At 41.1% G+C, this 14962-nt stretch overlaps 1 protein-coding gene across 1 annotated transcript in view; it reads right to left on the bottom strand.

Annotated features, from left to right (window-relative positions):
- Positions 1–280: 280 nt before the first annotated feature.
- The window catches only part of LOC121546269 (gamma-aminobutyric acid receptor subunit alpha-2-like), a 51700-nt gene continuing 37018 nt past the window's right edge, over positions 281–14962 (bottom strand). The window contains exons 9-10 of the mRNA XM_041857442.1: positions 10806–11008; positions 281–1470 (exon numbers count right to left, since the gene is read on the bottom strand). Coding sequence (XP_041713376.1) covers positions 1162–1470; positions 10806–11008 — 512 coding nt within the window. The 3' untranslated portion in view covers positions 281–1161. The remainder of the gene's footprint in view (positions 1471–10805; positions 11009–14962) is intronic.

The raw sequence follows: 14962 nt of genomic DNA, 5'->3' as shown, positions 1-14962 counted from the left end.
CCCATGGGTTACTGCAGCCAGTGTTGCCAGCACTGCCACTACCTGGGTGGGCGTACCCCACCGGAATCCCCACCGGCTAGGTAAAAGGTCGTCAAGGTTCTCATTAGCAGCTTTGAGAATTTCCTTGTATATTATGCTCTCCCATCAGGGGGCTCTGCCTAGAAGGTCAGCATCCCAGAGACGCCTCTTCACTGTTGACGTTGAGACTGGTGTTTTGCGGGTACTATTTAATGAAGCTGCCAGTTGAGGACTTGTGAGGCATCTAAACCTTTGCTATTCAAAAGGTGACGTGACATTTTCACATGAGTTTTGATAACTCTAGCTAGTGATTGAGTAGTGTGTAAATGTGTATTAACGCATTGTCTTGCTCTGGTACATAATATCACCTTCTCCAATACATGTATATCATGAAAGAAAGGTTACAAAATAAACAGCGCAGTAGATTACCATGCTGCTGTATTTCATGTGGTCTTTCTTTTGCACAGTTCAGTGCTGTTTTGATTTAGGAAAATGGCAGCCGCCTTCAGTGTAGTATGTACAAATGTAAAATAATAATCAAGTTGAAACATTATTACACAGTATGCTTTGTTTTGCTTATGTCGATATTTTGTTTAACAATAATAAGTTACATTGCAATACAACAAAAGCATTTAAAAAAAGATTCCTCTTTTTTGCATTGGCTTGTATAGAAAAAGATAACTTCATACCATAATTGAGAAATCACTGGTAAACGAGAAATATAAAATCGTTAGCCCACAAAAAAGTAAACATAAGAAATATAAAAAACAAACAATGTTTTACAACTTTTTGACTTAAATCTCTCGATTCTGCAAATAAACATCTCGAGGTTCCTTTCGTAGACTTTTCAAACATGTAGACATCACTGGTCAATAAAACCATAAGAATAAATAAAATAAATGTATTGTTTATATAACCAAACACACAAGTCATGACTATAAATACATGTATATTTACAAAGGCAGTTCTTTCCAAAAGCACTGCAGAATGTGGTGTAGAAAAAAACAGGACAGAGGGAGAGAAAGCAATCCAGGGCTTGTCTGTCTTGTACCAACGAACCAAGAGTTAGCAGATACTAGTCATATTTGGTAAGTCTTTTAGTCCCGTAATTCGGATATATTACAATGCAGGAGGGAGAGACCTCTAGGTTGAGGGCACCATATCCTTTATATACGGTTCTCTGTTTAAGTATGTAGCCCAGTAGACTAAATTGAAGCTGCTAAACAGGACCGGGAACATAATCCTTGAAATCCTATCGATTTTACTCACACTGTTGAAAGTCTTCTTTGGGTCCGCTTTGCCACCCACCTTGCCAACCGCCATGTTGGGGTCAGCATCGCCGCCCTTGGCGATGGTGGACAACCCAGAGTCCTTGTTGATGTTGGGCGCGTAGTTGGCCACCGCCACGGCGTATGCGTTGTTCTTCGTCATGGCGGAGGCCTTCTCTTTTTTCTGTGGAAGGAGCCAAAGTTAATAGTTAGTAGCTAGCAGTCGTCAGACGGACCTGTCACTTCCGGGCAGCATGTGTTCCAGACAGTCCTGGATGATTAATGCACCCTGGGGAGGGTCTTGATAATAATGAATGGGATCTGGGATAGGGTAATGCATCAATCTAAATGCAGAGAAGTGGTAGAATGAAGGCCAGCCAGGCCTCCGATTTGCTGTCAGGCACCACATTGTCAACAGGAATTACTGTCACTGCTCAGTCTGTCATTCATCCACTTGGCTATTTACAATTTTAAACACGTTTGCGAGGTCAAAATGAGTATTTTATATATTCCCTATTTCTTTTGTTACAGAGGTAATGTTGCTTTCCATTCTACCGTCCTAGCCACTGTCATATTGTCGGTCAGTGGTAAATGGTTAGTGATTCTAGGGGCAAAAGCTACAGTGTATTTGAATGTTATTTTATTACTTTGAATGAGCCCTGCAGTATCCACTATATTTCAATATACTACATGTAACTGCCAAAATAAAGGAAACGCCAACAGAAAGTGCCTTAATAGGGCGTTGGGCCATCACGAGCCAGAACAGCTTCAATGCACCTTGACATACAGTAGATTCTACAAGTATCTGGAACTCTATTGGAGAGATGCGACACCATTCTTCCACGAGAAATTCCATCAATTGGTGTTTTGTTGATGGTGGTGGAAAACGCTGTCTCAGGCGCTGCTCCAGAATCTCCCATAAGTGTTCAATTGGGTTGAGATCTGGTGACAGACGGCCATGGCATATGGTTTACATTGTTTCATGCTCATCAAAACTTTTTGTGACCACTTGTGCCCTGTGGATGGGGGCATTGTCATCCTATGGGGCATAGCCCAAAATAATTCCAAAATAATGGCCTGCCCAGCATTTTTATACATGACCCTAAGCATGATGGGATGTTAATTGCTTAATTACACTGAACAAAAATATATGCAACATGAGCTGAAATAAGATTCCAAAGATTTTCCATACGCACAAAATACTTATTTATCCCATTAATGTTTTTTACACATTTGTTTACATCCCTGTCACTGAGCATTTCACCTTTGCCAAGATAATCCATCCACCTGACAGGTGTGGCATATCAAGAAGCTGGTTAAACAGCATGATCATTACACCGGTGCACCTTGTGCTGGGGAAAATAAAAGGCCACTCCGAAATGTGCAGTTTGGTTACACAACACAATGCAACAAATGTCTCAAGTTTTGAGGGAGTGTGCAATTGGCAGCTGACTGCAGGAATGTCCACCATAGCTGTTGCCAGATAATTTAATGTTAATTTCTCTACCATAAGCCGCCTCCAACATCGTTTTAGAGAAGTTGGCAGTATGTCCAACCGGCCTCACAACCGCAGACCACGTGTAACCACGCCAGCCCAGGACCTCTACATCCAGCTTCTTCACCCGTGGGATCATCTGAGACCAGCCACCCAGACAGTTGATGAAACCGGGGGTTTGCACAACATAAGAATTTCTGCACAAACTGTCGGTAACCAACTCAGGAAAGCTCATCTGCTTGCTCGTTGACCTCACCAAGGTCTTGACCTGACTGCAGTTCGGCGTAGTAACCGACTTCATTGGGCAAATGTTCACCTTCGATAGCCACCGGTATGCTGGAGAAGTGTGCTCTTCACGGATTAATCCCGGTTTCAACAGTAGATGGAAGAAGGCGTTGTGTGGGCGAGCGGTTTGCTGATGCCAACATTGTGAACAGTGCCCATGGTGGCGGTGGGGTTATTGTATGGAAATGCAAAATTGAATTTTATCGATGGCAATTTGAATGCACAGAGATACCGTGACGAGATCCTGAGGCCCATTGTCGTGCCATTCATCCGCCGCCAACACCTCATGTTTCAGCATGATAATGCACGGCCCCATGTCGAAAGGATCTGTACACAATTCCTGGAAGCTGAAAATGTCCCAGTTCTTCCATGGCCTGCATACTCACCAGACATGTCACCCATTGAGCATGTTTGGGATACTAGTGTACGACAGCGTGTTCCAGTTCCCTCCAATATCTAGCAACTTCACATAGCCATTGAAGTGGAGTGGGACAACATTCCACAGGCCACAATCAATAGTCTGATCAACTCTATGCGAAGGAGATGTGTCGCGCTGCATGAGGCAAATTGTGGTCACACTTGATACTGACTGGTTTTCTGATCCATGCCCCTACCTTGTTTTTGATTTATGCATCTGTTGGTCACAGATACCTACAGTTGAAATTGGAAGTTTACATACACCTTAGCCAAATACATTTAAACTCAGTTTTTCACATTTCATGACATTTAATCCTAGTAAAAATTCCCTGTTTTAGGTCAGTTAGGATCACCACTTTATTTTAAGAATGTGAAATGTCATAATAATAGTAGAGAATGATTTATTTCAGCTTTTGTTTATTTCATCACATTCCCAGTGGGCCAGAAGTTTACATACACTCAATTAGCATTTGGTAGCATTGCGTTTAAATTGTTTAACTTAGGTCAAACGTTTCGGGTAGCCTTCCACAAGCTTCCCACAATAAGTTGGGTGAATTTTGGCCCATTCCTCCTGACAGAGCTGGTGTAACTGAGTCAGGTTTGTAGGCCTCCTTGCTCGCACACGCTTTTTCAGTTCTGCCCACACATTTTCTATAGGATTGAGGTCAGGGCTTTGTGATGGCCACTCCTTAAACCATTTTGTCACAACTTTGGAAGTATGCTTGGGGTCATTGTCCATTTGGAAGACCAATTTTTGACCAAGCTTTAACTTCCTGACTGATGTCTTGAGATGTTGCTTCAATATATCCACATAAATTTCCTTCCTCCACCAGTCCCTCATGCAGCAAAGCACCCACACAGCATGATGCTGCCACCCCCGTGTTTCACTTTTGGGATGGTGTTCTTCTGCTTGCAAGCTACCCCCATTTTCCTCCAAACATAACGATGGTCATTATGGCCAAACAGTTCTATTTTTGTTTCATCAGACCAGAGGACATTTCTCCTAAAAGTAAGATCTTTGTCCCCATGTGCAGTTGCAAACCGTAGTCTTATTTTTTATGGCGGTTTTGGAGCAGTGGCTTCTTCCTTGCTGAGCGGCCTTTCAGGTTATGTCGATATAGGACTCGTTTTACTGAGGATATAGATACTTTTGTACCGGTTTCCTCCAGCATATTCACAAGGTCCTTTGCTGTCGTTCATCTCTAAGAGACAGAACACGTCTCCTTCCTGAGTGGTATGACGGCTGCGTGGTCCCATGGTGTTTATACTTGCGTACTATTGTTTGTACAGATAAACGTGGTACCTTCAGGCGTTTGGAAATTGCTCCCAAGGATGAACCAGACTTGTGGAGGTCTACAATTTTTTTTCTGAGGTCTTGGCTGATTTCTTTTGATTTTCCCATGTCAAGAAAAGAGGCACTGAGTTTGAAGGTAGGCTTTGAAATACATCCACAGGTACACCTCCAATTGACTAAAATGATGTCAATTAGACTATCAGAAGCTTCTAAAGCCATGACATCATTTTCTGGCATTTTCAAAGCTGTTTAAATGCACGGTCAAACTTCTGATCCACTGGAATTGTGATACAGTGAATTATAAGTGAAATAATCTGTCTGTAAACAATTGTTGGAAAAATTACTTGTGTCATGCACAAAGTAGATGTCCTAACCGACTTGCCAAAACCATAGTTTGTTAAAAAGAAATTTCTGGAGTGGTTGAATAATGAGTGTCACTACTTCCGCCGAGGCTGCCCCCCGTCCTGGTTCGGGCAGGCTTCGGCGTTCGTCGTCACCGGAGTACTAGCTACTGCCGATCCCATTCTCATCACTCCACTTGTCATATCTTGTCAATCACACACACCTGGTGCTCATTCCCCTAATTAGTATGTGTATAGGTGTTCCCTCTGTTCCCCTTGTCTTTGTGAGTGATTGTTTGTTGTGAGAGCGTGTAGCTCGGTTGAGCTACTATTCACTGTGTTTATGCCAAGGTGGATGTTTTCCCTTGTAATAGTTTAGTTTGATGCTTTGGGAGTTTGATTGATGTAAATGGAATAAACTCTGGACTTCGGTATTTTACCTCCTGCGCCTGACTCCTTCATTCACACCTCGTCACAACGAGTTTTAATGACTACAACCTAAGTGTATGTAAACTTCTGACTTCAACTGTATCTGTATTCCCAGTCATGTGAAATCCATTGAATTTATTTAAATTGACTGATTTCCTTTACAGTGGGGAAAAAATGTATTTAGTCAGCCACCAATTGTGCAAGTTCTCCCACTTAAAAAGATGAGAGTGGCCTGTAATTTTTATCATAGGTACACATCAACTATAACAGACAAAATGAGATTTTTTTTCTCCAGAAAATCACATTGTAGGATTTTTTATGAATTTATTTGCAAATTATGGTGGAAAATAAGTATTTGGTCAATAACAAAAGTTTCTCAATACTTTGTTATATACCCTTTGTTGGCAATGACACAGGTCAAACGTTTTCTGTAAGTCTTCACAAGGTTTTCACACACTGTTGCTGGTATTTTGGCCCATTCCTCCATGCAGATCTCCTCTAGAGCAGTGATGTTTTGGGGCTGTCGCTGGGCAACACAGACTTTCAACTCCCTCCAAAGATTTTCTATGGGGTTGAGATCTGGAGACTGGCTAGGCCACTCCAGGACCTTGAAATGCTTCTTACGAAGCCACTCCTTCGTTGCCCGGGCGGTGTGTTTGGGATCATTGTCATGCTGAAAGACCCAGCCACGTTTCATCTTCAATGCCCTTGCTGATGGAAGGAGGTTTTCACTCAAAATCTCACGATACATGGCCCCATTCATTATTTCCTTTACACGGATCAGTCGTCCTGGTCCCTTTGCAGAAAAACAGCCCCAAAGCATGATGTTTCCACCCCCATGCTTCACAGTAGGTATGGTGTTCTTTGAATGCAACTCAGCATTCTTTGTCCTCCAAACACGACGAGTTGAGTTTTTCCCAAAAAGTTCTATTTTGGTTTCATCTGACCATATGACATTCTCCCAATCCTCTTCTGGATCATCCAAATGAACTCTAGCAAACTACAGACGGGCCTGGACATGTACTGGCTTAAGCAGGGGGACACGTCTCGCACTGCAGGATTTGAGTCTCTGGCGGCGTAGTGTGTTACTGATGGTAGGCTTTGTTACTTTGGTCCCAGCTCTCTGCAGGTCATTCACTAGGTCCCCCCATGTGGTTCTGGGATTTTTGCTCACTGTTCTTGTGATCATTTTGACCCCACGGGTGAGATCTTGCGTGGAGCCCCAGATCGAGGGAGATTATCAGTGGTCTTGTATGTCTTCCATTTCCTAATAATTGCTCCCACAGTTGATTTCTTCAAACCAAGCTGCTTACCTATTGTAGATGCAGTCTTCCCAGCCTGGTGCATGTCTACAATTTTGTTTCTGGTGTCCTTTGACAGCTCTTTGGTCTTGGCCATAGTGGAGTTTGGAGTGTGACTGTTTGAGGTTGTGGACAGGTGTCTTTTATACTGATAACAAGTTCAAACAGGTGCCATTAATACAGGTAACGAGTGGAGGACAGAGGAGCCTCTTAAAGAAGTTACAGGTCTGTGAGAGCCAGAAATCTTGCTTGTTTGTAGGTGACCAAATACTTATTTTCCACCATAATTTGCAAATAAATTCATTAAAAATCCTAAAATGTGATTTTCTGGATTTTTTTTTCTCATTTTGTCTGTCATAGTTGACGTGTACCTATGATGAAAATTACAGACCTCTCTCATCTTTTTAAGTGGGAGAACTTGCACAATTGGTGGCTGACTAAATACTTTTTTCCCCCACTGTATATGAACTGTAATTCAGTAACATCTTTGAAATTGTTGCATGTTGATATTTTTGTTCAGTGTAGTTCAGGAATGCCAAGAGTGTGCAAAGCTGTCATCAAGTCATAGGGTGGCTACTTTGAAGAATATAAAATATAAAATATATTTTGATTTGTTTAACACTTTTTTGGTCACTACATGATTCCATATATGTTATTTCATAGTTTTGATGTCTTCACTAGTATTCTACAATGTAGAAAATAGTACAAATAAAGAAAAACCCTTGAGGTGTGTCCAAACTTTTGACTGGTACTGTATATATCTTTTGTTGCTAATGTATTGAAAATGTAATACAGAAATATCTCATTTATATAAGTATTCACACCCCTGATTCAATACTTTGTAGAATAATATTTCTGGGTAAGTCTCTAAGCGCTTTCCAGACCTGGATTGTGCAACATCTGCCCATTTATTATTTTCAAAATTCTTCAAGCTCTGTCAAATTGGTTGTTGATCATCGCTAGACAACCATTTTCAGGTCTTGCTGTAGATTTAAGTCAAAACTGTAACTCGGCCACTCAGGAACATTCACTGTCTTATTGGTAAGCAAATCCATTGTAGATTTGGCCTTGTGTTTTAGGTTATTGTCCTGCAGAAAGGTGAATTCATCTTCCAGTGTCTGGTGGAAAGCAGACTGAACCAGGTTTTCCTCTATGATTTTGCCTGTGCTTAGCTCCATTCTATTATTTTTTTTATCCGGAAAAACCTCCCGTCCTTAACGATTGCAAGCATACCCATAACATGAGGTAGCTCAGTTGGTAGAGCATGGCGTTTGCAACGCCAGGGTTGTGGGTTCGATTCCCATGGGGGGCCAGTATGAAAAATAAAAAAAGAATAATGTATGCACCAACTGTAAGTCGCTCTGGATAAGAGCGTCTGCTAAATGACGTAAATGTAAAATGAATGATGCAGCCACCACTTTGCTTGAAAATATAGAGAGTGGTACTCTGTAATGTGTTGTATTGGATTTGCCTCGAATATAACGCTTTGCCAATTTTTTTTGCAGTATTACCTTAGTGCTTTGTTGAAAGCAGGATGCATGTTTTGTAATATGTTTTATTCTATACAGGCTTCCTTCTGTTCACTCTGTCAATTAGGTTAGTTTTGTGGAGTAACTACAGTGTTGTTGATCCGTCCTCAGTTTTCTCCTATCACAGCCATTAAACTCTGTAACTGTCTTAAAGTCAACATTGACCTCATGGTGAAATCCCTGAGCGGTTTCCTTCCTCTCCGGCGACTGAGTTAGGAAGGACGCCTGTATCTTTGCAGTGACTGGGTGTATTGAAACACTCTCCAAAGTATAATGAATAACTTCACCATGCTCAAAGGGATATTCGTACTATTACCCAACTACCAATAGGTGCCCTTCTTTGCGAGGCATTGGAGAACCTCCCTGGTCTTTGTGGTTGAATCTGTGTTTAAAATTCATTACTCGACTGAGGGACCTTACAGATAATGGAATATATGGGGTACAGAGATGAGGTAGTCATTCAAAAACACTATTATTGCACACAGAGTGAGTCCATGCAATTTATTATGTGACTTGTTAAGCACATTTCTTACTTTTACTCTTTAACTTATTTAGGCTTGCCATAACAAAGGGGTTGAATAATTATTGACTCAAGACTTTTCAGCTTTTTATTTGTAATTCATTTGTAAATATGTCTAAATATATTTCCACTTTGACATTATGGGGTATTACGTGTAGGCCAGTGACAAAAAAATCTAAATGGAATCCATTTTAAATTCAGGCTGTAACACAACAACATGTGTAAAAAGTCAAGGTATGTGAATACTTTCTGAAGGCACTGTATGTATACATTCATACATACAGTGCCTTGCAAAAATATTCATCCCCCTTTTGTTGCATTACAACGTGTAATTTAAATTGATTTTTATTTGGATTTCATGTAATGGACATACACAAAATAGTCCAAATTGGTGAAGTGAAATGAAAAGAATTCAAACAAATAAATAACAGAAAAGTGGTGCGTACATATGTATTCACCCCCTTTGCTATGAAGCCCCTAAATAAGATCTGGTGCAACCAATTACCTTCAGAAGTCACATAGTTTAGTTAGTTAAATAAAGTCCACCTGTGTGCAATCTAAGTGTCACATGATCTGTCACATGTTCTCAGTATATATACACCTGTTCTGAAAGGCCCCAGAGTCTGCAACACCACTAAGCAAGGGACACCACCAAGCAAGCGGCACCATGAAGACCAAGGAGCTCTCCAAACAGGTCAGGGACAAAGTTGTGGAGAAGTACAGATCAGGGTTGGGTTATAAAAAAATATCCGAAACTTTGAACATCCCACGGAGCACCATTAAATTATTATTATAAAAAAAATGGAAAGAATATGGCACCACAACAAACCTGCCAAGAGAGGGCCGCCCACCAAAACTCACGGACCAGGCAAAGAGGGCATTAATCAGAGATGCAACAAAGAGACCAAAGATAACCCTGAAGGAGCTGCAAAGCTCCACAGCGGAGATTGGAGCATCTGTCCATAGGACCACTTTAAGCCGTACACTCCACAGAGCTGGGCTTTACAGAAGAGTGGCCAGAAAAAAGCCATTGCCTAAAGAAAAAAATAAGCAAACACGTTTGGTGTTCGCCAAAAGGCATGTGGGAGACTCCCCAAACATATGGAAGAAGGTACTCTGGTCAGATGAGACTAAAATTGAGCTTTTTGGCCATCAAGGAAAACGCTATGTCTGGCGCAAACCCAACACCTCTCATCACCCCAAGAACACCATCCCCACAGTGAAACATGGTGGTGGCAGCATCATGCTGTGGGGATGTTTTTCATCGGCAGGGACTGGGAAACTGGTCAGAATTGAAGGAATGATGGATGGCGCTAAATACTGGGAAATTCTTGAGGGAAACCTGTTTAAGTCTTCCAGAGATTTGAGACTGGGCAGAGGTTCACCTTCCAGCAGAACAATGACCCTAAGCATATTGCAAAAGCAACACTTGAGTGGTTTAAGGGGAAACATTTAAATGTCTTGGAATGGCCTAGTCAAAGCCCAGACCTCAATAGTTATGCACACTCAAGTTTTCTGTTTTTTTTGGTCTTATTTCTTGTTTGTTTCACCAAAAAATATATTTTGCGTCTTCAAAGTGGTAGGCATGTTGTGTAAATCAAATGATACAAACCCCTAAAAAATCAATTTTTAATTCCAGGTTGTAAGGCAGCAAAATAGGAAAAATGCCAAGGGGGGTGAATACTTTCGCAAGCCACTGTATGCACATGGTCTTCCAGCTCCAGTATTGCCTGTGGCTGTCGAACAGGGAACGACCTGAATGCTGATGCAAACACAACACATGCTGAGGCCCTCTGGTTGAAAGTCATATGGAAATGAGTTGGCCACCTTCAAAACAAACAGATCACCATGGACTATCTCTGAAAATGTTGCCTGTCTTGCAATCGGAGGGGGTTATTCTTCCATTACCTTGTCATTCACAATGGTCTTCCCATCCCAGGCCCAGCCGCGCTTTGTGAAGTAGTTGACGGTGGCAAACTCAATGAGGGCGGAGAAGACAAAGGCGTAGCAGACAGCGATGAACCAGTCCATGGCCGTGGCGTAGGCCACCTTGGGGAGGGAGTTACGAGCACTTATACTCAGGGTGGTCATTGTCAGGACAGTGGTTACACCTGGGGAACAGCAAACAGTTTGTTTCAGCTTGGTCAGTTTCCTTTGATTATAATTCAATTATTTTAAGTACCTTATCTACAGATACCATGTACAGCCAAATAATTACATTCTGGTTAGCAAAGTAGTGTAGGTGTATTATAATGACACGGTACAGCACCAACTTAATGTGAAGTGTTACTGTTTTATGTAACTTAGGAGAATGCATGACTTAACATGTACCAACATATGCTTTACTGTAACATAAAAGCAAGATGACATTTAGGATGCTCCAGTGTTACAGGAAAAGCCTGGGGAGCAACTTGAATACTCCGTCCAGAACTTGGCTTGGTCAAGGAGCTGAACTTTCTCTTACCCTATACCTTATCCTGCACTTTCATCAGGCAGACTTCTTTCAGGTTAAACTCTGTAGTTAGTTATTATGGTTGACCTATAAAGGTGTGTTGCAAGAAGTAAACAGTAAAGTCGTAAATAAAAATAATAATCATGTCCCCAGTACAGAACCCTGGGGAATACCATATTTAAACTAGGAAGTAATTAGAGAGATCATTATCCAGCTGGTGCTGTATCTAGCTCAACTGTCAAATCAAATCAAATGTTATTTGTCAAATGCTTGGTAAACAACAGGTGCATACTAACAGTGAAATGCGTTACGGGTCATTTCCCAACAATGTGTTATAGGCTCTAGGTCATCAATAATTGACATTACAATTAGGGATGTGACAAATTGAATAATTTTCTTAATGTTTAAACTGCAAAAAAAAAAAAAGGGTTTCCATTAAAACTATACAAAAAATTATACAAATTCACAATGCGGATGGTCTACATCGCGCTTCCTGCTGAGAGAGAACATTTCATCTATGCTGCTACTGCGTTTCGAGAGAGAGGTGCATTTAGCTTGTTGTTGTTGTTGTTATTGTTGTTGTCCAATCACAAGTCATCAAACCAGCACTAGACTACAGTCACAGAACTAGAGCCTCCCTGTGGCAAGTTTATTAGGAGATATCTAATTAATACAATTTCGTTTTAATTTCTATTTCATCTTTACAGTAATTGTAATAATTTTCGGATATCATCTCTTCAGTTTGTGTTGGAAAGAGAAGGGTTAATACTGAATAGAAAAAATTATCCAATCAGGATATTCTTTGGTGGTCTCTGGATAGAAAAATCGAGCTAGCTAAGCCAGCCATTGGCTAGGCCTCCAGAAGCTGGACAGGAGGCTCTGCCGTTCAACTGTATAAGAGCAGAATTTTGGAGTGACAGTGGAATGAACCAATCACATTTTGACTTGCAATGGGTGGGACCATTTTTTTAAAAGTGACGTGTCTAGGCCTCACTACTGAGAGTGCAAGAGGTAATGAATTCATAATACTGAATAAAGGCTGATAAACAGCCAATACAGTAGGTGGCGGCAATACACTAATAGGTTGTAGTCTGCCATAAAACCTTGACGAAGAAGAAGAAGAAGCGCGTGCACGATAAAAGTAATTTTTTGTTGTTGTTGTATTGTTATGATTTCATGGGGCCCACTGGATGCTGTGTGTGACTGCTGCCGCCTGACTATCAGCCGTGTCTATGTGTTTGACCAAAACTGGCTCTCCTTCAGCGCCATGGAGTGCACAGGTATTACGGTCGCTGTCCTTTCAACACCATGAGCCTGTCATCTTTGATAGTGGTGTTGGCTACCATAAGTGGTGTAAAAAGTGCATTATTTTATGCTGTGTGTCACATATTGTGTCCATGTTCTGTCTGTGTGTGTGGGAGCCCAAAGCGCAGCCAGGCCTGTTTGATTAATTCATAATGCCATCAAAAAGTATTGCTCCTCATTCACTACAGCCAGAATGGTCCGAATACAGGAGATATAATGTCGGGCGCATTAAGTGATGCTATGTTTTCTGTTATTTTCTAGATTGTTTAGTTTGATACAACGTATTGGAAGATTTTTGGTCCCTCTGAAGGCCTAGGTCCTAGAGTCACGGTTCACCACTGGGTTTGATGCAGTCAAGACAGGTACTATGTAATCAGATGAGATGATAAATAACTAGCAATAAGTTAACCTACCAGCGCAAGTCAACTTGGTTGCCATCTCTCTCCCCCTCCCTGCTCCCCTCCTCACTCACATTTGAGCTGCTGCTCTGCTTCGAGCCTCTCACTCTCCCTCATGCATTACAGCTCCGGTTAATAAAGTAGATAAACGTTATAGCATTGTTGCGTTAGGTATTTGTTTTAAAAAAATATTCCCTTTATGATGGTAATCGGGACCTGTTAGTGGTAGTAGCTTTGAATAAAAGCGTCTGCTAAATGGCATTTATTATTATTATTATTATTATTATTATTATTATTATTATTATTATTATTATTATATTATTATTTAGTGTTGTGATAACTGCACTGTGATTTCTATTTTGTGAAGAAAAAAAACGTATTAATGTTTAAACGTTAACACTCCTAATTGCAACATATGGTGCATTTGTTTTCTTGTGGGCATAAGTAAAATACCATGTCTTCTACCTGAACAGTGCCCTTGTATGTCAATGGTGACATTGATCGATGACACAAAATATATCAAAATAAAAAAGCATACCTTTCTCAAATCTTTTTTCATGCCACATTTGCTCATGATGTTTTGATTTGAGGGCTGTATGAAAACATTGTGACTCTCCATTGAAGTTCAGCTTTGCTCAGATTTTCCATTTTTATGAGTGAGAGGGGGAAAAAAGTCTCTGCAAATAAGAGATGCGACTGTATTTACTGACAGAGTATTTTTAGAACTACGGTCCAGAATAAGTGCTTTGAATTTCTTTAACCAAGTTTTTTTCTTAAACATTAATTCGCTGCCCACTTCTCCGAGGGTAAACTATCTGTGGCACTGAAATAATGAGGAGACTTAAAGGGACACAGAAAATAATAAACCGACTAACTCCCCTTTTCAGAGCAAACCTAATCATATCTAGAAATGGCCTGATCCTTTAAAGCTGGTTACACAGCTATGGCCCATTTCTACCGTGAACACATCAGGATGCTGTTGTCGGTGCATACGCACTAACATACACACTAACATACACTATTGAGGGTGTTAGTGTGTATGCCAGGCTAGCACAGCCTCCCTTCAGTATTACCAAATCAATCTACCAGACTTCTTTACCCCATGGAACTGTTTAAAAAAAAAAAAGTAATTATTCCAAAAGCCACATTATTTGTATGTTTGTCTTAAGCAGACAACATATTCATCATACAGTAACTGCCAAAAGGAACCAATTTTTTCACTAGTTGGAGTTATGTGGCTCCAGGGGTTTAACTGCCATCTCACTGATTCTACAGCTCCAGCGGTTTAACTGCCATCTCACTGATTCTACAGCTCCAGCGGTTTAACTGCCATCTCACTGATTCTACAGCTCCAGGGGTTTAACTGCCATCTCACTGATTCTACAGCTCCAGGGGTTTAACTGCCATCTCACTGATTCTACAGCTCCAGGGGTTTAACTGCCATCTCACTGATTCTACAGCTCCAGGGGTTTAACTGCCATCTCACTGATTCTACAGCTCCAGGGGTTTAACTGCCATCTCACTGATTCTACAGCTCCAGGGGTTTAACTGCCATCTCACTGATTCTATTGCTCCAGGATTTTAACTGCCATCTTAAGTCAAAAGTTACTTGCTCAGCTTACATGAGTCATTCAGAGGTTATTCACACCAATACAAAAAAATGGTTGTTGACTTTATTTTGTGATGTACTTCTCCTTTACGTGATATACTGTGTTTATCATGTGAATGGTAATCATCTCTGCAGTGATATGACTGCTGTGTCATGGCTCACATCAACACCATCATCCCGGAAACCCTAGACCCACTCCAATTTGCATACCACCCCAACAGATCCACAGATGACGCAATCTCAATTGCACTCCACACTGCCCTTTCCCACCTGGACAAAAGGAACACCTATGTGAGAATGC

This window comes from Coregonus clupeaformis, chromosome 3, assembly GCF_020615455.1.
Source record: "Coregonus clupeaformis isolate EN_2021a chromosome 3, ASM2061545v1, whole genome shotgun sequence".
Classification (NCBI taxonomy): domain Eukaryota; kingdom Metazoa; phylum Chordata; class Actinopteri; order Salmoniformes; family Salmonidae; genus Coregonus; species Coregonus clupeaformis.
The sequence above is the reverse complement of the archived record's forward strand: the minus strand, read 5'-3'. Positions and strand labels throughout refer to the sequence as shown.